General features: G+C 39.3%; 1 protein-coding gene and 1 non-coding gene across 2 annotated transcripts in view; one reads left to right on the top strand and one right to left on the bottom strand.

The window, feature by feature from the left end:
• The window catches only part of LOC105447122 (gamma-aminobutyric acid receptor subunit beta-2-like), a 66,842-nt gene that overhangs the window by 30,862 nt on the left and 8,817 nt on the right, over positions 1-27,163 (top strand). The window contains exons 4-7 of the mRNA XM_030980912.1: positions 3,381-3,601; positions 7,438-7,520; positions 11,951-12,088; positions 22,468-22,620. Coding sequence (XP_030836772.1) covers positions 3,381-3,601; positions 7,438-7,520; positions 11,951-12,088; positions 22,468-22,620 — 595 coding nt within the window. The remainder of the gene's footprint in view (positions 1-3,380; positions 3,602-7,437; positions 7,521-11,950; positions 12,089-22,467; positions 22,621-27,163) is intronic.
• TRNAQ-CUG lies at positions 16,282-16,353 on the bottom strand. The gene has a single exon. It is a non-coding gene; the product is annotated as a tRNA-Gln (tRNA).

Here is a 27,163-nt window from a genome sequence, read left to right as displayed (position 1 = left end):
TTAAAACTCCAAGAGCGTTCAGATATACCGTCAAAAGAAATGGTGACTCTTCTGGGATTACCTTAATACACTTAGATTACGCCCACGCTCTGATTTTATCGAATATTGTTAATAATAAATATAAAAATGACCCAAGGTAGCTTCAAGGTCTACCTAGTAATTAAGCAGTTTTCAAGACCACATTAACTGGAAATCCAACTATTAATAACCCAGTGGCTAAACCGACAGAACTATGCCGATGACACTATTATTTAGTCATTACCGTATCACTATAAAATCTTAATCCAGGGAAAGGGGTTAGTATAAAATGTACATGGGGAAAAACAAATACAATGATGTAACATTGCTTCAGATTCTGAAACAAAATCCTGGATTTAGTTTATGCTGCAATCGTAATTATAAACATTGTAAACATTCCCTTGAGTTTTACAAGCAGATCGCCTGTCTGATTTTCAAGATATTTATGATTGGAAATCGAAGTCATTTATTGGGGAAAATGAGTATGGTAAAACCGTCACACAAATATTTTTACTTTTTTGAGGCACTTCACAATCATTTCGAAGCGCAATCTTTTAGGGCTTCCATATTACACCATAATTATCACAGACACTGATAACACATAGCGCCATGCATCTCAGATTTAGCATTGTTAAACGATGCCTTTAAACGGCAACCAACGGTAAAACTGAGGAAAGTGGTTGCTGGGAAGAAACTACGTTGATGCCAGTGAAAGTATTACTAATCAGGCCGGAGGAACCAGAATAACAGATATTGCACTATATCAATGCTGCTTCGGCTTCTGGTCATATAGAGGAAATCATCTTCCATCATTCTTCTCCGTTCCCCCTAACAATGTTGCAATTCTAAACAGATGGACTGTAAGGGCATTACCCCATCCCCATTCATAATTCTGCTTGCATATTGTATAGAACTTGTCCTCCCTTCCCCCTTTCTCCCAATCCTTCCACTCAATCTCTTTCCCCCTCATCTCGTTCTTTCTGCAATTCACCCTCTCTCTCTCTCTCTCTCTCTCTCTCTGTCGTCTATGTCTCCCCTTTATTTTGTTTCTCTTTTCAGGTCTATTATGTCTTTCATGTTATTTCACTTTCTCTCATGCTTTACTTTGCTTTACATTGGTAATGAAAACATTTATATAGCTAAATTCATTTACGTTTTGAACAAAAGACATAGTGCTTTTGTTAGTTTCCACTGAGGTCCGGACATAGTAGAAGTAGAAGTTACTTGGTCTTACGATTTTAAGAGATTTCGGAACATTAAGGTTAAACCTGATACTCAATCAACAACAATACTTCGCATTAAAAATGTTGTAAACAAGATTCGATACAAGAATACAGAATAGGATTTTTTGGAAAGCGTGCTAGTCATGACTTGGAATCGTTTCAGCCAACTAGTTGTCACGAAGATACATGTTTCTCCGTTATATTGTAGATTGGGGGGGGGGGGGGGGTGAGATCAACACCGTCAAATTCATTAACCTCGATACTCTACCTGGATGGCACAGGTGACACCGTTAATGAGCTTCCAGGGAACCATCAGTGATGATTCACACCTTGACAGTAACGGCCTTGATGTGTTTACATGATCAATTGCAGGGGACTCATTAACGATTGGAGTGGCCGTGATCTCGGGTGGAAACATGGCGTCAAGGCTTGGCCAGGTTGTAATTGGACATTCGTCAAGAGTGATTTGATTTTAAAGGTTCAATGGGCATGAGGATGTGAAAAGCCCACGGCATGCACACCTTGACAACCTCGGCCTTGGTTAGACTGGAAAAATCTCTCTTTTTTAATGAAGAAGCGCAAAAACCTTGTTAAAGATGGATAATTCGTTGCACGACGATTTAGTGATTCGAATCGTAAGAGAAGGGGAATACACGTCGACTGGATAGCCAGATGTTGTTAAGCAAATATAAACGAATTAAAATCCTGTTAAGCTAGGGGCTAAAAGGTAAAAATCGCCAAGATGGAGGTCGCGTGAAAGGTCATATTGGTGAGAAAATGCACATCATGTCCAATTCGGGGCGATCTTTTTAATGTGCGTACCGTATTTGCACCCGATCAGGGTTTTCTATGATTGGACTTTCCACACGCTTGAAGGATGTCTTTCGTCATGTACACATATTGCCGTCATATTTAGTAACAAGTTGGCTATGGAAATCTTGATAGGCATAAAAGGCTAATTAGATGACCTTGATAGCAATGTCAAAGTCAATTCATCACTTGCTTCTGTACGACACAAGATGACACCGTCTCAAACAACACTTCCAACTGCTTTAAACTTGTCTCTAACCTTTTCAGTATTTTAAAACGAATATTCGATACAGAAAGTTTAACACCAATATTTGAAGAAGTCATCCGTGACTGATCAAATTATTAACCCCAATGACTTTGTAAAGACGTGGCGATTTGTTGATCCATTGATTGCTTGGTCCACGATCTTTGGCCAAGGGAAATGATCAATGACTGAATGTCTGTCTGGAAGGCGTTTATTTATAGACGTCCATTTTGTTTAGCATTTCTTTGTCTCATCTATTCCACTCACCCAGACAGGTGCCACTGTTTTGATCTCCCGTCTTCTGAATATGAATACGACCCCGTCCTGTTTTTTCTTCCGAGAAATGAATAGACACCAATCTAGACGACGAAAAGGTCGAGATTGTTTAGTCTAATGATGATGATGAAGTGATGTTGCTGGAAAATAGTCATGTGTGACGTTCCTTCTTACAGGCTTCTCTTATGTCTTGTGTGGGTAATTTGAACGCGATATTACGCTGTACTTTGGGAGTGTTTTAGTGATGTTCCCTCATATACTGTACAAAGAAGACGAATGATTTTTCCATTTTTGTTAATAAATATTGTCATAACTTGTTGGAATCGGTGAAAGATAGTAGGACTTGCGGATACATTATCTAGCAGAGTGCTTGATGGCGTATAGGACTCGTATCATGTCCGTGCATGAAAATCAATTCTTTGTAGCAAATGTAATGGTTCACCCCCAACACGCTATCCTCTCATTCGCCACCTCTGGTCTTTTTAATATTACCTATATTTCAGTGCATGGTGTGTAGGTGAGTGTAATGCTTTCTTCAGACATGTTAGATTCAAATATGTACATCATATTTAATACTCCAAAATAAGCCTGTTGTTTACCACTAATTGTGTTTGTGCAGTCACATGGCAAAAAGTCCATTACAGGTCAAAGACACAAATTTGGTATTGCTTTCATTGTATTTGGGTTTGTAGTGACAAAAGGTTTCTTTATTATTTATATTTCCTCTTCGTGCTGGTGAATCGTCAACGAAATGACATGCATGTTTGATGTAATCATTTTCATGTTGCCCTATTTTTTTCTCGTTACAGGACTACACATTAACCATGTACTTCCGGCAGCATTGGAAAGATGAACGGTTGTCGTATGACCCTTGCCTTGGCAACGTCTCCCTCAGCGGTATACTAGCGGAACGCATCTGGGTACCCGACACTTACTTCCCCAACGACAAGCGTTCTTTCGTCCATGACGTCACAGTCACGAACAAACTCCTTCGTTTCCATCATGACGGCACAATCACATACGGCATGAGGTAACGTAAATAATATCTGCGCATGGGCAGATAAAGGTCATTTGTGATAAATTGTAAAACCCACCGAGAAGAATACGTGCCCATGTTATGTAATCATTATTCATGTGTGAACCTACGGTACATTCTATGATACAAGAGGTCAAACAAAAGTTTTCATGAAGCACATACATGACTTTGGCATTGATTATTTAAAAATACACAAAGTGGGACTTCTCCATGAGTAAAAGATCTGTGGATATTTGGGGTTATTTGCATTTGACCCATGTGCTAACTACGAAATGGTACATTACGAGGAACCTTAAAAAAGGGAAAGACATCACACAAATAAAATCAAAACAAACAACATGTGTCCTTTAAAACAAGTATAATAATAATAAGAATGTGGTCTTTATATTCGTACCCAGGGTAGCCTCATCAGAATGAACATTGCTCTCTCTCTCTCTCTCTCTCCCTATTAAAGAGCCCTATCATTATTACCCCCAGTATGCCACAGTTGCCAAATACACATTAAATACTCTTGGATCGAGTGGGGTAAAACGTGGGCAAAAAACACCTTGCCCAAGGCTGTACATAAATACCGAGCCTAGATAGAACCCTTTGGAGTGTTTCACAAAGACTAAGATCGACTTTAAGTTGGACTTAACTATGGCAGGCCGTTTATGCCTCTGTTCTCACCATCTACTGGCATTGGGCTATTATATTGAGGGACGTACACATCATGGTCACAAATCTACAGAATTTACATTTGTTGATAATCCATTATTGAAGGTAAAAATATTATCTAAAGATCATAATGATGTGAGCCACCAGTGGCCTGCCATAGTTAAGTCCAACTTAAAGCCAATCTGTTACTTTGTGAAACACCCAGAGAGTCAAGAGATTTATATTTTGGAGCTCCCACGAATATGTGATTATAAAACATTGTATTCCGGTAAGAAATCCAAAAGCAGATGAAGAACTGACTTCCCTGACATGTTGTCTTTATAAAAAAAAGATCTTGATGTCCTTACCTATGAAAGTCATTAGGTCATTCGCTCATTACTTGATACTTATCATTACAACCTTCGTGCGTGTGTTCCGCTCCTTGAAGAACGCGCTACGATTCACATTTCCTATCAATCATAGCTTCCGACCATGAACAGCGTGAATGCATAGATACTGGTTGTACAGCTATTCCCGCATAACTCGATTAAGAAATGTTTCGTAAGTTCATGGACGGGGCATAGGTGTATCAAAATATTACTTGGTTAATGGATCCATAATTATGAAAACAGTCGTGTGATGCTGAGTATTGGAGGCTTCAAATGGCTCCCATTAATGCTATGACACTTGTATCTTGAATGAGAAAGTTGACATTGGAATTGGGGACACTGCTCCCACCCGATCGCTATAACATAGGTATATTAATGCTACATCCATGCATGACACACTAGTTAAAGTTAAACATGTTCTCGATTCTATCCATTCTCAGTGAAATATTTTGCTGAAGTATACGACCAATAAGTTTACAAATACAACCTTGCTGGTACCACGTGCATTTATCTTACATTTTAAAACCAATGAACAAGTAGCTGCACGTTTAACTTCACATAAATATTAAAGGGATTGAATATCTTTGTCTCAGATTCTGAAACAAAATCTTGGATTAAGCTCATGCTGCAATCATAATTATAAACCTTTAGGTCAGCTAGGAACCCCATGACTTTTGCAAGCCGCTCGCCTGTCTGATTATCAAGATATTTATAATTGGAAATCGAAACTTCAAAAACTGTTTTCCTAACTGTTTTTATAGCGCAACAGTCTTTCGGGGAAAATGAGTATGGTAAAACCTTTTTGAGGCACTTTATGATCATTTTGAAGCGCAATTTCTTTAGGGCTTCTATATTACACCATATCACAGACACTGATAACAGGTATAGGCAATATATCTCAGATTTAACAATGTTAAATGATGCCTTTAAAACAATATTTATTCACGTTTTTATCACTGGTCAGCACCATATATACTTGGAAACGATGCACGAAACCTGAGCAGTAAACTATCTCCGTACCTCAAAAGTCATTTAACCCGTGTGTCTTGAGAATTCAAGAAGGGCCAGAATCCCAGGCATTGCGATTTAGCTGAACCTAATCTTTTCGATCTTGACTCTATTAACATCCCTGCTTGTTCATTCAACGATTCGATGCCCCTGCGAGCAAGAAAACGGATATGAAACTAAAGAAAAGGATGACTTTCGAGATAGATTGGAAAGAAAGACCTTTTCCTCGTCTAAATTACGAATGCGATTCACGGCAAAGGTCTCAACTTACGGGTGTCTCTGTACTTTATCACTCGTCGAAACTTAAGTCTCTATAAACGCCCCCTTTTTTCAATGATTCTTCAAATATTGTGCCGACGTTCCCATAGGAATACATGGGGCCTTGTGAACAAACGCGAAGGGCGAGAGAAGGGAATGATCTAGAGAAAAGACGGGATGAGTAAAAGAGAGAGAGAGAGAGAGAGAGAGAGAGAGAGAGAGAGAGAAAAAAAGGCGGGAATACATTTTATTTCATTCGGTTTATGGCGATCGTCTGCATTTGTTCGCATCTGAATGGCATCGTGTTGCGCGGCCCGTAAAACAAATCGGGGAAGGTTTTCTCTTACTTACGTAAAGTACGCTGAGTAAACGAAACTATTCGAAATTTCATTCGGTTTTATGTGTTCACAGTTCTCGATTTCACTCACACTGCGATATTTTTTTGCGTGATTGCTGGGAATTTTGAAGAAGGTGGAAACTGGGAACAGAGGCAAACAAATATCAATAACCACCCATTGTTGCTTGAATCGAACGAACATGTAGCAATTTGTTTGATTTAAGGCACTTCTCACGTTTTCATGAGACTTTATGAGAATTCATGATAACTTATTGATCATAATTATATATAAGATATAATAATTGGAACTTGAAATGATGAGTTTCAATGAAAATATTATAGGTAGATATGATAGAAACAAGAAAAATTACTTTTTTGTTGTTGCTGGGGTATTCATTTGATTTGTTATTTATTTCAAATATGATAAAAAGCAGATTTTTAAATCACCAAATGCCATTATGCTTTTAATATATGTTGTGTATGCATATTTTCATAATAAAACAAATACCTTATAAATAGAAATGCCTTTATTTCATAAACTGTACACATTTACACAAGAAATATGCGACAAGCTTAATATCAAATGTCACGATGTATGATTTCCTTCTTTCAACGCAATTCTAACTCTGTTATCTGGTTATGAGCATCATGCTGGGGTTCTGACAACTACCAATATCACATTCAACAATGTTTGTACAAGTAACATTATGGTAGCGGAAAAAGTCATGTCTTATGCGCTTTTCCAATAATACGATCGATAAAATATTCATTCATCATTCTGTGCAATAAAACAAGCATATATGGCGTATGGGAGATCGAGAAACGGAGTGATCATGTTACATCGCCAAAACGTAGAGCAGAATCTTGTTTCCCAAGTGGTGCATTTAGTAATTGATGAAAATGAGGGTTGAATAATCCCAAGACAGTGGGTAGATTGGAGGGGAGACGGGGGGGGGGGGGGTGTAGTCTGCCGTTCCCCTCGTACCGAATACCATGCAACTACAAGTTGTATTGATTTGTTTTTGTACGGCCCTTCGAAACGAGAAGTGGTGAGGGGAGTTGGGTCACCTTGTTATAAAACACGACGCATTTAAGATTTTTTTCCCCCTTCATATTATTGATTGTATTGATTTCTTTCCAATGTTCCAATTAATCTTTTATAATGTTCCATTAAAAAATGTTTTCTTTCAATTTCAATTTAGGATTACAAGCGTTGCTTCGTGCTACATGGATTTAGTGCATTACCCTATGGACGAACAGAACTGTTCCCTCGAAATTGAAAGTTGTAAGTGAACGCACTTTTCTCATATCCAAGTTCGTTAGACCCTAGACACGCTAGATTAACTTGATAGTTACTTTCGTCTGAGTTTCCCCAGACTTGTTTAGCCATTTATACAACATGACCCAAAAGGAACGGTCATGGTAAAACGACAATTCTCGAATTCTCGTCATCCTTTAAAAATTATAAATAAACTACTATGGTAAAGGAAAGAAAATATTTAGGAAAGACTCGGCGATAACATTTAATTTCTTGCCATCATCGACGCAGTTCTTTTCCTTTAACATTTTTAATGTTCGCTTTGTTTTCGAAAAGTCCCTTCAATACTCTTTCTTTTGATGTGATATCTAGCGAGGCATCCTTCTCAATCATAAAAGGTCTCAGCGAAAGCTTTCAAATGTCAAACAAAAACTGTCATCAAGGAAATATAGGTTCTATTTAGATTTCGCCATTTGGAAACTGATTTTGTGTAATTAGTGAATTGCATTGTTCCGACCAACCACCTCAAAGCTAACGGGTGATGAACGGTGCTGTATGGGAAGCTCTCTATAGGTCGTCGAGACATACCGCACATAGTACTCGAGCTTCCAAGCATTCCAAATCAAATACAGCTACCATGTTGTCAACAAGTCTGCTCCTGCCAAAACATAGCAGAAATTTATTGAATGGGAATGTTCACACTACACGGATTTAACACCTGACTCCCTAACATCATCCGCTCAAGGCTCGATAACCACCATGTAGAGGTGTTGTGGTCTATAGTGGAAACGTCTCCAGACTGTGGATAAGATGATTCGCGGTTCGAGTCCCGCCCGCGTTACTGATGTCCCTTGGCAAAGGCATTGATCTACATTTGCCACTCTCCACCAAGGTGTTAAGTTGGTATCTGAGCATCGGTTTTTGATAGCCCTAGAATTTGTCTGATTCATCGGTTCGACATTAGAACATGATGCAAGCATAATGCTGCAGACAAAGATACGAAAAATCTATGTATAACGCACTAACATTAATAAGTTGCCTATTTCTTACGGAGCTCCCTCCTACCCCTTTACTCTTGTAGTTTGTCCCTACTATAAATTACAAATCCATGGGACTATGAAGATTTTTCTTTTATGCTACAACGGTTGCAGCGCTAATGGTGTTTGGTGCCGTACCACATTCGGATACTCAACCTTACCTTGAAGAAATTCGACACATATGACATTCTGGATTGTCATGGACGCCTACATAATAGTAATCCGTACTACTTATATTTCGGAAGTCATCGCTCATCGATTCACGACACCTTCATTGCTAACCTCATTCATTATGGTGATGAGCTGCAAGTAAGGCATCTAATAATGCTCGAAAAGGTGTCAGTGAATAAATTGGGGATGTAATCCAATAATGGGAGTCAATTACAGAAGGAGTTATATTGACACCCTTTCCTTTCATTAATCATAAGGAGTTTCAAAGATTGGTTGTGAAGGTCTCTAAGATCTGCCTCAGGCAGTCATGGCTTATTGACTCGTCAAGCAAACGAATTGCTGGGACGATTAACCCAGATATCTATCCCCGCACCACTATACTTCCATGACAAATAATCATTACACCAGATAGTTTAAACCATGGGTTAATCGCTATTACCCGCGATTACGGGTTTGCGAATTGCACATGGGTACTTGTCAGTGGGCTAAGTTATCCGGGTGTCCGGATATAGTCGTGCAGGAGGCGGTTACCCGATAATTAGCTTTGCATAGCCAAAGACGGGCCTCGGACGACTACCCCCGAGACAACTACCAGGAACAACTACCCCCAGACAAATACTCCCCTGGACAGCTACTCCCGAGGAAAGTTGTCCGGAGGATTGTTGTCCTAGAGGATAGTTGTCTGGGGATAGTTGTCCGGGACAGTTGTCCGGGGGTAGTTATCCTAGGGGAAGTTGTCCTAAGGGTAGTTGTACTAGGGGGTAGTTGTCTGGGGGGAGTTGTCCGTGGGTAGTTGACCGGGGGTAGTTGTCCTGGGGGTAGTCGTCCAGGGGTAGTTGTCCTAGGGGTAGTCGCCCTAGAGGGTGGTTGCCCTAGGGGGTAGTTGACTGGGGTGGTTATCCGGGGTTGGATGTCCAGGGGGTAGGTGTCCTAGAACCGTAGATAAGATCTAGGTAAGATGTGAACATGTTGAGGAGATCAGTTGGCCTTTGCAAGGTCTGCCTGTCAGATCAAAGACCATATCAGCCAACGTTCGAATCAAGGCTAGACTGGATTCATTCTTTGTTAAAGCCCCACTGAACTACTGAGAGCTACTTGCGCCATCTATATAGCAAACAATGCCAAATCGGTGACCATTGGTCCCCCATGGTCCCCTTTTTACAATGTTTATTGAGAGCTAATTTCATGAGATAACCAGCCGTCAGTTACCATGCAGGGAGATCTAATTCCTCCTGACCTATCCAGTGGAGATAGGCTTTAATGCGTCTCTCCCCTGATCCATTGACGCATGATATGCCACAGTGGAAAATAATCCGTTTCTCGGATAGGACATTGAATAACGGTTCCATGTGAAGTGGAGTCTCCATCGATGCACGTTAAGAACTGACTGTACTTTTGCCTTGTAAAGAGAGTAGGGGAAACCCCTAGTTTCACCTGCACGTTCCCATCGATAATACTTGGAGGATAGTACCGGTTTCATAGTGATGTCTTGCTTCATGATCACCTATTCCCTCCAGAAACAGCTGGCGCTGAAAAATCATTAATTATACTTTAGAAATAAGATGATTGTTCACAATTTTAAGATCAATCTACGAGAGTTAAACTATAAAAAGTGAGATATTTAATCTGCTAAATACGGGACACTGCGATTATTGATCACTCTACCTATAACATTATTAATGATCAGTAGGGCTTATGGATCCCCTCCCCCTAGCTCCCCTCCCCCGAATATATATTTGTTTTCTTTCTTTTACGCATCAATTAATATGTCATATTTTGTTTTGTTGCTTTTATGTTTATGGTTCGTCTCCGGCTTTTTCTAGAGCTTTGGGTCTAAATATAAATCCCAGGTATGGCGTAGTTCTGTCGTTATGTCTTGGCCTTAATTTCTTGTTTTAAAGTGCATGCTCAAGTCAGATGTCCACAATATACACGATATTCACACTTTGTACACGCACTAGTGAAAGCGACATGACCATGTTGACGGTACTTTCAAACACTGAATTTTTGTTTAATGTTTTCATATTCTCATTCGTCTACGTGAGCGATGCAAGGGTTGAATGTTGATGTACATTTAATTGCCAATCACAGCGTTAAGCGAAATGAAAATCCAAAGCAAAAATGCAATGTTATTGGAGGGATTTCAACCAGTATCAGCATCGAGCTCAGAGTCACGGATACTTTCGAAATTGATCAGCTCGCTATACCGCCACTGCTTGTTCCTTTCCTCTTTGGCTCGGGTCAAATTCACTTTCAGCACCTTGCCTCCCACTCTGCAAATTTGCCCAAGCGCAGGCAGGGGCTTGCGAGCTATAGCAACCAAAATATCATTAGTATTACGCGCCGTCCAAATGAAAACACGGCGAAGTTTACAGTGCTTCAGACCAGCAATGGCGGGCGAAGACAGACTCGGGGGTAGCAATATAGTCTGGTCTAAGCCTCAAGTGGACTTGGTGCTTTGCGTACGTGAACAAGGGACTAATCAAGCCTTCTGCGATCACGACTCTGTCGCCAGAATAGAGTATGATCCGTGTTGGCTCGGTAAACATGGCGTGGACTCGAGGTATTAGCCATCGAGTGTATTGCTACTAGCTCGGCTTGCAAGTTTTCGGACCCACAATTGCCAGTCATGTTTGTTCTCATGTTTGTACTCATATTCTGTCTTTGCATCTCCCCGTCTCTCTTTCTCCCTCTATTTCTCTCTCTCTCTTTCTCTCGCTCTGCTTCCTCACCCATTTTAAGAACTTGCAGCATGCAATAATCAAGCCTGAAGCGATGGTTCATAAATAAATTATGTCAAATTTCCGATTCACTGTAACAAGCTGTTTGCTTGATTTATGATAAACAATGACTTCTATAAATATAGTGATTGTTTTGAACTTATTAACTGTTACTGTTTGAAGGACTTACCTATGCCTAATTGAATACAACGATTGTTTTAAACTACGTCACGACTATTACATTATATTGTTTATAGCAGGTATCATTTTAAAACGACGTTTGCAACTGCGGGTGCCACAAATGAATTTTAACATTGAATCCAATAACTAGACTTAATAAAATATCAACAATATCGCAAATACGTTCAAAAAAACCAGTTCAAAGACAGGTTCAAGACCCCTATATATTTATATATATCACATTTAGCATGACCATATTACGTATATATTCGAAGTTTTTGTTCTGTTGCTATGGGGATTTTCCCGAATTTCATTCTCATTCTCTTGATCGATATTTTTCCTTCTCCAGATGGTTACACAACAGCAGATGTCAACTTTGTATGGCAGTATGGAGACGATTCATTAGAGGGCGTAAACAATATCGAAATGGCTCAGTTCACATTAAGCGACTACAAACTCATAGTCAAAATGCAGAATTTTTCAACAGGTAAGTCACCCCAAAATCGCCTTTCAGAAATTGATTATAGGTAGTCAGAACCAATAACGACCCTCCACTACCACCAACAATAGCGATTTGTAACTATTGTTTTCGCACAGTCAACAGGGGTGCATAGGACAAATGCATTTAAGGCAATGTTACTATAACATTCACATGAAGCGATTATAAACTCAGAGTCAAAGTTCAGAATTTTTCTCCCCCGAGGAAAAATAATTGTCTTTCGGAACTGTTTGATATGTCGTCTGAACCAGTAATGACTCTCCGTTATCATCAGAACTGAATAGCAATTTTCCCCTATTGTCTTAACACAGTCAACAGGGGTGATAGCCGTAAGGGGCAACCATGTAAAGGTCATCGAAGAAATGCAATTAAGGTAATATTACTAAATCTCGCCTTGTCAATTGATATATGCCTATGGCCACATTGAACTAGTGTGAATGTTCACCCCGTTGGCACTGAACAAACATTAGCAATAAATCGCTATTTTGGGGCAAAAGGAACAGTCGATATTGGTACCGACAAAACTCTCAATGTTGATGTTGTAAGAAAGAATGATGTTTTATTGTCCCAGTATTGTCAGCGAATCTCAATTTTATTAGGTTTGTTTCATGTACATTTTAGATCCCTGCCTTGATATTCTTTGGTAAGCCTGTACATTTATCAAGCCACTATTTATGGAACCCATACACATCATGAATGCACATCCGCATTTGTAAGGTACCATTCTTTTTGTCAAGTGACAAGTTTCGAGAGATGATTTATTTGCTTCTCTTCCTTCGTTGATGGAAGAGGAGGTTGTGGAAAGAAGGTATTTCACTATTTTAAATTATTGGATACAGCGATATGCATGCCACCGCTGCGGATTCCAGGAAATTGGGACTGAAGAGCTTTAAACAAATTTTGAATTGAAGCTTCTCAAATCAAATATTGATATCTCTTCCAAGTATACATGAAAGATTACATTCTAGGATCACATCTCTGTTACAGGTTTTTTGTAATATTGGGCTAGCATCTGCATGTAACAACCCTGTAAGAACAAGCGAAGTAGATGATACTGTGCATGCACAGACTCTGTTATGATCTTTAAAGCGGGACTGCACTACGTTTAGCTACTTGCGCCCTCTATATGGCAAACCATGCCTAAGCGGTACCCGTTGATCCCCATGGTCCCCTTCTTATGTTAATTGAGAGCTGATTTGATGAGATAACCACCTGCCAGTTACCGCGAAGGGAGGTCGAATCCCCCTGGCCAAACTAATGCAGATGGGCTTTAAACGAACACTTGGTTCCTGCCTACCATTTTCGGTTTACTTGGTCGTGATATTATTATGTAGATGCGTCGTGGTCTAGTGGATACGTCCCCGGACTGTGGATCACATGGTTCATGGTTCGAGTCCCGCTCCGGATGGCAATAAATAAATCTACCTTTACCACTCTCCACCCAGGTGAAGTAAATGGGTATCCGGTAGGAAGGAATTCCTTGACTGAATTTACACCTTATTATGGCGGCTCGGCAACAGCAGGAATAAAAATATGATACTTTGTATTCAGCGCAGTCGAGTTTATATAGAAGCTGCTTTATATAAATGTACCTATTATTATAAGTATATACTAGACTACATAGCTTTAATGGAAATAGTCAACATCACAGCATCATACACCCTATTACGTGATTTATGAGGATTGTGTGCTTCGAAAGCTACGTCCGGGCCACTAGCAGATTCATTGGATTGGGGCACAACCATTCCCGTTCCCCCTCACTACCTTATGTATACAACCCCGATATGATATGCCCCTTTTTTTGTTTTCGACATGGACATTGTCAGAAATTGTCTGCATTGAACCCCCTCCTCTCACTGTTCAAAATTCTGACTCCGCCCCTGATCGGGGGCGCTGAGCGCCGACTAACCCCTAAGCCGCTGCCACAGGCTTCAAGACCCAATCGATACGACTTGTGAACGATTATTTACCTGCCATGTCATACTTCAATTCCGTTAAGTGGTGGGCCGGGACAGCACCCAACGAACCTGTTCTGGTTCGTCACTCTCCCCCTCTCTCCTTCAATCACGTCATTGTGACGTCATTCCCTGTGACACGAGGGATGTCAGGGGAATTATGGGTCATCATGACAAGACATGAGAGGACAAGACATGCAAAGTCGGGATGAGAAGATGGGGGAAATATGGAGACTCTGGGAAGATTTGGGGAGAGTAGTCGCATAAGCCTTGAGGTATTGGGACAGAAAGCGCTCCCTCGTTAACAAAATAACCACTGAATCTTGACACTAGTATATAAAGTGCATTACAAGCGGTTGGTTTTATCAACATGAGACGAATTGGGAGAGATTGATGGGAAGCAGAATCGTAATGCAATATGAGATATACCAAGAGCTGTTAACATATTTTAAAGACCATGCACAATTTAAATTCAATTTCAATTTCAATTTATTTATTTATGTTTCCAATAAAACATTACAAATCAATTATAAACACTTACAGCAAATGTAGAAATGCATATTGATAACAGAGGGGTAAACTAAAAAGTAATGCTTGTACAAGTGTAAACACCTCAAATGATACTTAGGAATACTTGCTAGAGAGTCGCATCAATCGTAAAATACATTTTGCTTCTTTTGGATGCAGGCAAATTCGTTTTGATCTTCTACTTGTATGTATATTACGTGAAAAAAGAACGTTATTGATATTACATTTAACAAAGAAAAAAAGAACCTCGAAGCGATCTTTTTTGTAGGGTATTATGTCATGTCAAAACTTTGAAAGATATGAAAAAGTTAAAGTGTAAACGACATTTGACTAGCGTATTAATCCAACATGACATTGCAGTAAAAGGGTACAAAGTAATGGTAGATATCTTTATATATTTATTTCAGGGGGCGAGCAGACGTTCTTACGTATTTTGTTAAAACATTACCACGATTTCTTTATTACGAAGAAAACTTTGTTTAATCTATTGTCAAAAGGCATGTTTAAGGTGCTGGAATCACAAACATGGGGAAATATATTTACAGATTACAATTCGTTTATTGTTCGCTATTTATAGTAACATTAATAGAAGTGAATACAAACCACTTAAATAATTCACTGTCATATCTAAATTTTATGTTAAAGAGGCAAACTCGTCGTCTCACATGACCGAAACAGGGGAGCACAGTGAGTCAGACAGAAGCCCACATACAAGAAGAAGTGAGTTTCTTTAACGTTTGATTGTATTAATCTAAAATGTGAGACCTTTTTTAAGAAGAAAAAAATAAAAATTAAAAAATATGTTTCCCATTTAAGTGAAAGGAGGCAGGATAGACACAAAATTAACTGCTTTATATCTATATAAAGTCCACGTCACAAACATGAAATCGGATTAATTTTCAGTTTCTATTGAACATCAATTCTTAAAGAATGTTCTATAAAGATAACCATATGCCTCTAACTAGAAGTAAACAAATAGTGGGTTTCTCTCTTTTTGTTTCCTTTCTTATGAAGGAGATTGTCACTAAACATATCAAAGGAAAGTATAACTCTTATAGAGAACTTAATAGATGTAACTTGAGATAGCTTTACTGCTTTTAGACCAAACCTGTTTCCTTATTGTGTAATCCCATATGGCCATATCCTTGTGCAGTGCTTTTGCTTTAATTTTGGTCTTAAACTGCAAGAATGAGTAAGTTTATAGTCATATGATGAAACCCCACCCTTAAATTATATAACAAAATTATTTGTTCAAAAATGTGTTATCTTTCATTATATAATGTTTACTTGAGTACCGTGCCTAAATTTATAGAATGCTTTCTAAACACGACATTTGAGGATAAACAAATATGAAATAAAATCATCAATGTGTTCATAAACATGAACAGGATGTATAAATTAAAAAATATCATACAAACGCGCTTACATGCACAAATCCTGTAAATCACATTAATGATGCCATTCAATTTTAAAACACCCCCTTGAATAAAATCCTGCGTACACCACTGTCACCACCATCGTCTGTCCCACCCCCTTAGCCTTACACCCAACGCCTAACCATCAACCCCTACACCTATAAAATCAAAAAAACAATTCCTGCATATGATATTCATTCAGAATGTTATGGAAGTAAGATATTGCACGGTATTATTATTAACGATAAGGAAAAAGCGGTCATTAGAAAAAAGGCAAAAGTTCAGGTCTTGCCGAGACTCGAACTCGGATTACAGGATTCAGAGTCCTGGGTGCTAACCATTACACTACAAAACCTGTCATGCTGATACGAGCGTTCACAGTGTTCATATCATTGATGGATTGATTGCTTGCTTGCTTGCTTGATTGATTGATTAATTAATTAATTGGAAATAAGTTCTCGACCTTTCGTGGGTTATCCTGTTCAAGTTGACTTAAATTTGATCTGTTATTCTCCCGCCCCCTCCCCCCGCCAATCAGTGTTATTGAGGGTACGGATATGCGTGTTCCCAGCGAACCCCCCCCCCTTTTTTTCAGCAAAAGTCCGGTTAGTAAAGTCAATACGGGTAGACTTGTTTCTTTTGTTACGAGCCGGAGAGTTTGGGAACACGCATGGTATCCCTCCGTTCACGAAGTGGCCGGGGGGGGGGGGGTGTTATTCTTTGGTGTATGTTGGAAGCTTGACGAATATAAATCAATCAATCAATCAATCAGATGACCAGGGCGGGGCAACATAGACTTAGCAATAAATCGTTTGATTAAATTTTGCGATTGAGTGCATTGATCACTATGTGCAGGAAAGCATAATGACTTCATCTATGCTGATGTATATATATATCTGATAGAAAAAAAAATGATAAAAGGGAAATGTAGAAAGGTCACAACAAAGTAAGCTTAGGCCATTGACCTGGTCAATCCCTAATACCTTAAAGACTGCTAATCCTCTAAACCCATCTCAAACCCCTCTTGACCACCTCTTAGCTAAATTTGAGGGCGTCACTCACAGTGCTAGCCTTCAAGGTGTGTGTCTTGAACATGGTGACCAAGAGGGTGACTTTGTTATTGACAAACGATGTGTCATTTGGTATTAGGCAGAGAGGTATGGACGTCTTCAGGGGTTCTTACGTATTTGGTTTGAAACAAATTTCAGTACTAATAGTGGGTTTTTTAAAGAATCATTAATTGTATATATTAATTAAATATTGTGTAAAATGACGTCATCCATTTGTTAGCATCGGCGAAATAATTGAACTACAAATACAGAAATGTCGCAAGAAACTAAGTTAATAAGGCCATTGACCTAGTAAATCCTTGTGCCTTGAAGACCGATAAGCCTCTGACCCCAATCCCGACCCACTTGACCGCCTCTTAGCTAAACTAGAGGGCGTCACTCATAGAGCTCGCCCTCAAGGTGTGTGTCTTGATTTGGATGTCCTGTAAGATTTAGATTACAGACTTGGTATCATTTGTTGCAAGGACTATTAAAGCCCCACTGCGCTAGTCTGGCCAGGAGGAATTATACCTCCCTGCAAGGTCACTGACAGATGGTTATCTCATTAAAGCAGCTGCCAATTAACGTAAGAAAAGGGGGACCGTGGGGATCAACGGGTACCGTTTTAATAGGCATTGTTGGCTGTATAGAGGGCGCAAGTATCCATAAGTAGTGCAGTCCAGCTTTAAGGGGTTGCTGCAGGTTCAGATTAGAGCTGATTGTGGGTACTTGTTGTAAAGCCTCGTTTCCAGAACAATATCTTCAAAATCATTTGTATTGGCATGCAATAATCATACCTGTATAACATGGTAATTTTTAGGAAATCCGAATGTAAACCAAAGAATAAACAGTCCCTGAATAACTGCATACCTATTTATAACCGTGCCTAAATTTACAGGAGACTTTCATAACACGACATTTGAGGATAACAAAATATAAAAGTGAAATGACTCCGTCTGTTTGCATCGTCTGCAGAATTTATAGGGAACTTTCATAACACGACATTTGAGGATACACAAAGTATGAAAGTGAAATGACTCCGTCTGTTGGCAACGTCTGCAGAAAGACAAGAATGATAGAACTAAAAAAAAAATCAAGTGCCGCAAAAAGTAAGCTAGTGTCATCGACCTAGTTAATCCCATCACCCCATCTTGACCACCACTCGAGCTTAAGTAGAGGGCGTCATCCAAAGAGCTATAGCCCTGAAGGTGCGTGTTCTAGTGACCAAGAAGATTTTACTGACACGATTTGTATCATATGGTATCAGACAGAGAGTGGAAGCCAAGAGCGGATCCCTGATTTGACAAAAGGAAGGGGGCGTAGTTCCGGAAAAAATTCAACAATTTAAAGGGGGACAATTTATGTTGCTTTGTAAACAATATTTGCCAAGTTGGCTAGAAATGCTTAAAAAGGGGCTTTGACTTGGTACCCGCCCATCACACACACGCGCGCGCGCTGTCTGCCAGTGCATGGAACGATTTATTTATTTTTTTTTTTTTGCTATAGAAGGGTGAAATTAATCTTAAGTTTGAGGTGAAAAGAAAGCAAAACAGGGATAAGATAAATTGAACACCATGGGGGCTGTCCTATATATTTCTTTATGTTAGAATACTGATATACTTCGGTGTTCAACTTTTTGTTTAAAGTCATTTCTTGTGGTCAATACTTCCGACTACAGAGATAAACTACATACCCTTAAGATGTTATAACCTTATACATGGTACAATAATTTCGTTTAGTAAAAGTGTAATCTCAGCCACCGGCTTAAAATCCCATTCGTTTCCTCACTCTACAATTGTCGTATCAAAGCCTTTGCATTGAACTACAAACAATATTGAAAAAAGTATGCACGACTCAACGCATAAATACATTTTTAACAGTGTTTAGCAAAGACGATTAAAAGACAAAAAGTGTATTTTCATTTAGACTAACACATTCTTAAAAAGTAACGGTCTACATAAACAAGCTTACGGCATTACAGTGTGTAATAGTTATTATATGAAAATACGTCGGAACTACATGTATAAACGGTACTGTCACTTTGCTAGAACGTTTCATCCAGTCAAATCCAGTCAAATACCCCAAAGCTAACATCCTTTCATTTTCTAAATGGATGATACAATTTTTCAAGTAGGGCAAGAACTGCCACAAGCCGCTCTCATTTAAATGAGTGGGTTGTACCTTTTTTATTTTCTTCTTTAAAAGAAATTATGTCAGACTACGATGATTGAAATTATTCATTATTCCGTTGACTGTACTTTCTTGATCCTATTTCCGGGCTATATCTAACCGTGACGTTTTTTGAGACACGCATCGTCACATTTGATAGATGATAATCCTTTTGTAATGATCCCATCAATGTCATTAATGGTTCGTGACATATTGCGTGAAATAGGAATGCATGAAGCATACAAAGTGGAAGAACGATTTAAACCGTATCAATCACGTCATAATGGTCTATTTGTTGTGTTCTATTTCATAACCTTGCCCATGATCCATATCTGAAAAAGTTATTGTTTGTATTAAAAGAAGGAGTCGGAGCAGAATGGTGGCATTTTAATAAAATGTGATATGTGAACATTAAAGAGAGCTATAGATTTCTTTCCTTTCAAATCTACGAGTACAGATATCATGTAAAGCTCCTCGAGCTGTCCTTAAAACGTTTGCTTTATAAATATTAAGGCAATACCAATAAAAACAACGACGCTCTTTGCCTACGATTCAGACACATTAAGATTTTCTTTTTAAGTAACCCAGTTTTGCCATATACGGCCTTCATACCTAAAGTATGAACAGTTTAATAGCACCAGTGTAAAGGGTGTAAGTTGAAATACATGGGTGGTACGTGCGGGAAGAAAGGTAAATGATTCCAGTGTGCGTTGACACACTAGAGGTGTCAACACAGGTGAAAATAGATTTCGTTGAGGAACAGTTGTGTAAATCATGACCCAAGGAATCCCGTCTTACCGCGTTCTGCTTTTGCCGAGTGATCCTGACTCTTTTCAACTACATTCTACGTAATGACATCCAAACACAGGGACCCACATGACGCTAACATGGAATGCAGTATGTGATGGTGGAGGCATTCCGCTATCATGTGCAGCCACCCCTTACGTGTTAACAGCACCATCAGGCTAGATTTGTGAATTGGCACTGGCGTCCGGCATTTAGAAGAAATATTTAGGTGTAACACCGAGTGCGACTGACTGATAAAGTCATTATGTACATCAACATGAATCGACATCAAGCCGAGTCAAGGAAACTCAGTGAGCCAAACATGCCAAAGAGTACCAATGACATTTTGGGGGGCGTAGTTGTGAGAAAAGTTATGTTAGTACAAATCGAAGAAGTAGCTGTAGTTGTATCAGCAGCGGCTGTGGAAGTAGTCGTATCTGTAGTCGTAGCGGTATTTAAGTGGTAGAAGTTATAGCGGTAGAAAACGAAGGAAGAAGGAGAAGAAGAACTAGTTATAGTAGCAAAGGTAGAAGTAGTAGAAGTAGTAGTAGTAGAAGTAGTAGTAGTAGTAGTAGTAGACAGAAGAAGGAGAATAACTAGTAGTAGTGGTAGCAGCAGTATTAGTATTAGTAGTAGTATTAGTAGTAGTAGTAGTAGTAGTAGTAGTAGTAGCAGTAGTAGTAGTAATAGTAGTAGTGGTAGTAGTAGTAGTATACTTTCAACAACAGAAAGAATATTAATGGTTATATCAATAATCATAGTCCAGATGATGTACGTGTGTCTTAAGATCAGTTGAAATGGGTATCAGGACAAGAAGTGCAATTAGTAACAACAATATACTTGTATTAATGAAAATAGAAATCGTGATGATGAAAGCAGTGGTAGTAGATGTCGTAACAAATAGGAAAGAATAGTGATTTCAGGAGCATTTGTAGCAGAAGCAAACAGAGCTGTTTGAGTACTACACAACACTAGCAGTCTAGCAGTAGTTGAATTAAAATAATCGTAATTTAAACACATGCAATTTGTGTTACAAGGGGGAAATCAAATATTAATCGAACGATTTTTTTCCCCAGAACAACCTGTAATGACTCTTCATCCAGGTACCCCATTGTGCCTCATGACTTCAATCATTTTTTGACCTGCTCTCATTAATAAAAAGCCACCAAACTTTCCCTCATCTTCCATCTACCACCACCACCTTCCCTTACCCCCATGGGACCCTCCACCTATGGGACCCTCCCCCATCTTGCGGTGGCGGTGTTTCTGGTTTGGCAGCTACTTTCGAAGTCGACTGTCATGACGGTATGCCGGCTGCTGCTGACGCGGTCTCTCCTCGCAGAAAACTTAGACAAATACTCCCCCTTCTCCTCTTGGGACTCTCGCTCCGTGACAATTTCTCTATTCCCCTCAAACATTCCTGCGCACATGGAGACAACAAGAAGAAAACTCCTCAATCAATAATCCTGAGAGGGAAAGATGGGAGGGCGGCGTCTTTCTTTTCATATTCTTTTCGCACCTTTATTGTGTGTGCAAACGCTCTTTGCACATCTTTCTCCGCGAGTCTCCCCTCTCTCTCTCTCTCTCTCTCTCTCTCGAAAGTTTCCATTTACAGCGATCACGTACTTGTGGATGGAGGAGAATTACCGAGACGACCAAAAGAAGGGGGCCTGGAGAAAGGTGCACCCGGATTTCTCATATTGTATTTATTTTGAATCCAGGGTCTTAAAGGCATCTCATTGCTTTTACAATATCCCCGTGAAAAACTCCCAGGTCCTAATCATTTCCAAATATCATTATCAATTTTGTGAAATCGACTTTCCAGCGTCGGTTCTCAGGTTTCGTAATTGAAAGGTATTTTCCTCGATATTGGCAATTTGTTGTATTACTCCAAAATTAAATGGTAGTTATATCACAGACATGTGTTTGGCTGTCTTGTTTTCCTTTGCTTTGCTAGTTTTGTTATAGGGTTCTTGAAATGCAAACAAATATATTACAAATGTAAGTTGATTTGATTGTGAATCGTTTTCTGATAAGTTGGCAGATATCTACAGGATCAAGCGAACCAATTTTCATTATTCATTTCCCTTTATGTATGCTTTATGTTGCGAAGTATGTGATGTCAGTGTCAAACCAAATTTATATCTGTAGCTATACCCTTTCCTTTGAGAATGAAAGGGCACGCGGAAAGAAACGAAAAATGTTATTCATAGCATGCTTGTCTCATAATCTTGCATTCAGGCGCGATAGCCCAGTCGGTAGAGCAGTGGTCTCGTAATCCGGTGACCAGGGTTCGAAACCAAGGCGATGCGCTAGTGCCCTTTGGTAAGACATTAATCCTTATTACCAGGTCCCTCGAAAAGGGCCTAAAGCCGTCAGTCTTCTGGTTGCTTACTAACAAGCATTTATTGTTTTCTTAGCTGTCAAGTATAATAACCACCACAATTATTCTTTTCTTCTTCCAGGTTCATATCCTCGACTGGCGTTGACGTTTAGGATCAAGCGAAATGTGGGTTTCTTCTTCCTTCAGACCTACCTTCCATCCATCTTACTCGTCATGTTGTCCTGGGTATCTTTCTGGATCAACCATGAAGCAACATCAGCCAGGGTTTCACTGGGTAAGGAAGAGTCAACCAAAACTTGTCATCAGTGACAAATGACAGCTTGTGTTATAAGCTACTGAAATCCTTGCTTCTGATTGGTTATCAGCAGATTTGTCACTGGTTTTTGTCATTTGTCATTGAAAAAGGCTTTGTGAAACAGTTTACAGTTATCAAGGAACGTCTATTGCACAGCACGCTGTGTTTCGCAGGGGAAGGACATTGTCCATGACGTGTGAAAGGATAGTGTTGAAATAAGGTGAAATAGTGTGGACTTAGAGTGAGACATTTGGAAGTAGTGTGGAAATAGTATAGGATTGTGTAGATATGTTGTGGAACAATGTTTAAGTCGTGTGGAAACAGTTGACATTTACTGTGGAGTCAAGCAAAATGTTGGCTTGTAATTCCTCCAGATATACCTTACATCCATCTTACTCGTCATGTTATCCTGGGTATCCTTCTGGATCAACCATGAAGCAACATCAGTCAGGGTTTCACTGGGTAAGAAAGAGTCAACAAGTTATCAAGGAACGTCTGTTGCACAGAACGATGTGTTCCAGAAGGGAAGGACATTATCCATGACGTAGTGAAAGAGAGTTTTAATATAGAGTGAAACAGTGTGGACACGGAGTGAGATATTGTTTGGAAGAAGTGTGGAAATAGTGTAGATATGTTGTGGAGCAATGTTAAAGTGGTGTGGAAACAGTTAATATTAACTGTGGAGTCAAGCGGAGCGTTGGTTTGTTATTCCTCAAGATATACCTTCCTTCTTTCTTACTCGTCATGTTGTCTTGGGTGTATTTCTGAATCAACCATGGAGCAACATCAGCCAGGGTTCTACCTGGTAAGAACGGTCCAGCAGGTTTTAAGGGGGGTACCATTATGACCACTGCATTTTCCTGAGACAACACGGTGTTCCACAATATTAAAAGGGTTCTATGTCAAATAGATAAAATACAGAGTATAAATACAGTGAAATACAGTGTAATACAGTATGGGGGTGGAGTATTTGATCATCATCTTACTCGACTTGCTGTCCTGTGTGATTTTCTTAATCAACCATGAATCCACATCAGTCAGGGTTTCACTGGGTTGAGAAGAACCAGCAGGCTAAAAGGAAATATCCATCTAATTTTCTTGAAAAACACAGTGTGGAAACTGTTTCACAGTGTAAAACCTGTGTGACAACATGTAGGACTGGGTGGAATCATTTACGATACAGTAAACAACTAGGGTGGAGACAGTGTGAACATTATGTGGACATTTACTGTATTATGCGGACACACAGTAAAATAATGTGGAAACTGTGGAAAGAATGCAGAAACAATAGTGTGAATTTTGTGTGGAGACAGGGGCTTGGAAGAAAACTGTGGTCTTTGGACATGGCTTTGGAATAGTGTGGACACTGTGTAACTAGTGCAAAAAGGTGTTCCACAGTTTTGAAACGGTGTGTATGCAGTGTGAATAAGGTGTTAGCATGGCGTGTTCACATTTTTTCAAATGTGCTATGTATTTACATTGTGGCGCATAATAAAGACTGTAATTCCGTGGCTTTCAACTTTTTGGAAAAGTCCGTTATCATGTTTTTTCCGATTCAACCACTTTAATCTTGTATCTGTAAAAGGAAACAGCAGTCTTAGGCTGTAACCTCTCAATTCTCCATACGAGATCAAGGTTACATGATAAATTTATGTCAACCGGGTCAAGTGTTCAGACATTACCGTGAAAGGGGTATCAATGATAAGGACGACCTAAAAATCAGAATAGGATTCAGACATAAATGTATCTGTTAAAGAGGGCAGGCCATCCACTCGAACTGTCAAGCCCTCTCAAGTGATGTCATTCTAGAACCATCCCATTGTCCTGTGTTTCAACTCGAGATAACGCGGCCTGTCCCCGCGGAAAGATCGCAGCATCACATACACAATGGCATGACCGCAGAAAAAGATTTGATAATTTCACAAATGTTGCCAGTGTGAATACACCGTATTTACTTGGTAGTTTTGACTTTATAATCATGGTAATGGACTGTGGTCATTGCAAGAATTGTGATGTGTTAACACCATATAGAGCGAAAGTGGGACATTTTGGACGCTTTTCTAATTGTGGATGATTAGTTTAGTGTTGGCAACTTTGAACAAACTTTATGATACTCATTTCTCAATTTTGAAATTTGAAATTTGAAATTTATTTGATTTCCAGGTACATGTATAAACAAAATAGGAATGACAACACAGAGCATATAACATTAAGAGTAACAAGACAGTGAAAAAGCCACCAGCGGACGCCTGAGGATTACCTAAAAGAATATCCATTCTGTCAAGAGGTTCTCCACATCCACTGGTGTTACATATAAATAGATTTAAGAAGTAACGGTAAAATAACATAACATAATTCAAGTTCATCCATCAAGCATAATAACTAATAGAATGATTGCATGTATGTTGAACTTTGTGGCATGAAGAAAATAACAATCATGTACGGCATGTAACTGTAAAATAAAATAACATAATTCAAGTTCATTCATTAAGCATAATAACTAATAGAAGGATTGCATGTATGTTGAACTTTGTGGCATGAAGAAAATAACAATCATGTATGGCATGTAACGGTAAAATAAAATAACATAATTCAAGTTCATTCATCAAGCATAATAACTTATAGAATGATTGCATGTATGTTGAACTTTGTGGCATGAAGAAAATAACAATCATGTACGGCATGTAACGGTAAAATAAAATAACATAATACAAGTTCATTCATCAAGCATAATAACTTATAGAATGATTGCATGTATGTTGAACTTTGTGGCATGAAGAAAACAACAATTAGGTACGGCATGTAACGGTAAAATAAAATAACATAATTCAATTTAATGTAATTTATTTAATGTAATACCTGAAGGGATCAGAGATCCGCGCGTAGAGACCTCCACACCACCCCGCTCGAATGCGCCAAAAAGTTCACTCCCAGAACAGCCTCCCACCGAAAAGGCACTCCGACATAAGTGCCAGAACTCAACTCAATTCAATTCAACTAATTTACTTAATTTAAGAAAATCAGCTAAACCGAACCGAACCAAATTCCAACACCTACATCAGAACGCCCTCTCAATGGGAGACTGCTCAAAGAGCAAACCCCTCAGCGCACCCAAACAGGGCGATATAGAGGTGTCCACACACAGATCCCTGATCTCTTCAGGTAAAGTATCCCAGAACCTAGGAAAGGCATAAAAGCATGAAAATTTCAGAGCATTAGATCTTGCAAGTCGATGGTTGAAGAAAAGACTATGGGAGCGTCTTGAACTGGGAACGGGAAGAACATAATCGGGTACATCATGACAACTACGGATGCATTTTACAACAAATGACACCGTCAAGTAAATGAGACGATTATATAAGGGTGGCAAAGCTAGCTTCTCCAGTCGTTGCTCGTAAGTAAGAGTGTTGGAAATATGGTATGGGAAACAAGAACGAGTAAATCGTCTTTGAATTGCCTCAAGAGCTAAGATGTGGTTCTTTTGGTGTGGCAACCAAACTGGGATGTTGTATTCAATGACAGGTCTACATATGGTACAGTATAATCGTTTTAGGACGGTTGCATTTCTGGAGTTTACAATCCGACGCACAAAGCCACATAATCGTGCACATCGGGAAGTCACAGATTGGATGTGTTTACTCCAAGAAAGATCACTCGAGAATATTAATCCAAGATGTTTGTGTGAGGTAACTACATCAAGTTGACGACCCCCCAAATTGTACTCTATATCGATTCCTCTTCTAGAACGTGTAATATGCATTACTTTGCATTTGGATGCATTGAGTTCCATCTTATTATGTGTACACCATTGAGATATTAGGTTTAAATCATTCTGAAGTACATTGCAATCATTTGGATTCTGAATCGGGCGGTACAGTACTGTATCATCTGCATACTGTGGGAGTGAGGAGGATATTATGGAAGGTAGATCAGAAACGAAGAAGTTAAAAAGGGTCGGACCCAACACTGACCCTTGAGGAACTCCAGATGTCACACTGGACCATTCAGAAAATGTACCCTGAAACAAGACCCGTTGGTTGCGATCTGACAAGAATGATTGAATCCATTCAAGAGCTTTTTTACAAATACCAAAATCATGTAGTTTTCTTACAAGTAGTGCATGGTTTACCTTATCAAAGGCCTTAGCCCAATCCAAGAAAACAGTATCGACTCTAGACACTTTCGCGCTTTCTAAACATTTGGCAAGGTCATTGTACAAAGTTGAGGTCTGAGTAGAACAAGAGCGTTTTTCCATAAAACCATGTTGAGATAACGGTATAATACCATACATATTAGAATGTTTAAGTAGATGGGAAGCAACAATTCTTTCCAACATTTTGCAAGGCACTGAACATAAAGAAATCGGTCTGTAGTTGGATATAGACTCACGATCACCACTTTTCAGTAAAGGCACAACATTCGCCAATTTCCATTCACGGGGTACCGTACCTAAACTTAAACTTAGATTAAACATGCGTGTGAGAATAGGGGCCAAAGAATTACCTGCTAACTTTAAGAAACC

The sequence above is a fragment of the Strongylocentrotus purpuratus genome, unplaced genomic scaffold (genome assembly GCF_000002235.5).
Source record: "Strongylocentrotus purpuratus isolate Spur 01 unplaced genomic scaffold, Spur_5.0 spur5_scaffold_11, whole genome shotgun sequence".
NCBI classification, from domain to species: domain Eukaryota; kingdom Metazoa; phylum Echinodermata; class Echinoidea; order Camarodonta; family Strongylocentrotidae; genus Strongylocentrotus; species Strongylocentrotus purpuratus.
This window is presented reverse-complemented; position numbering and strand designations above follow the sequence as displayed.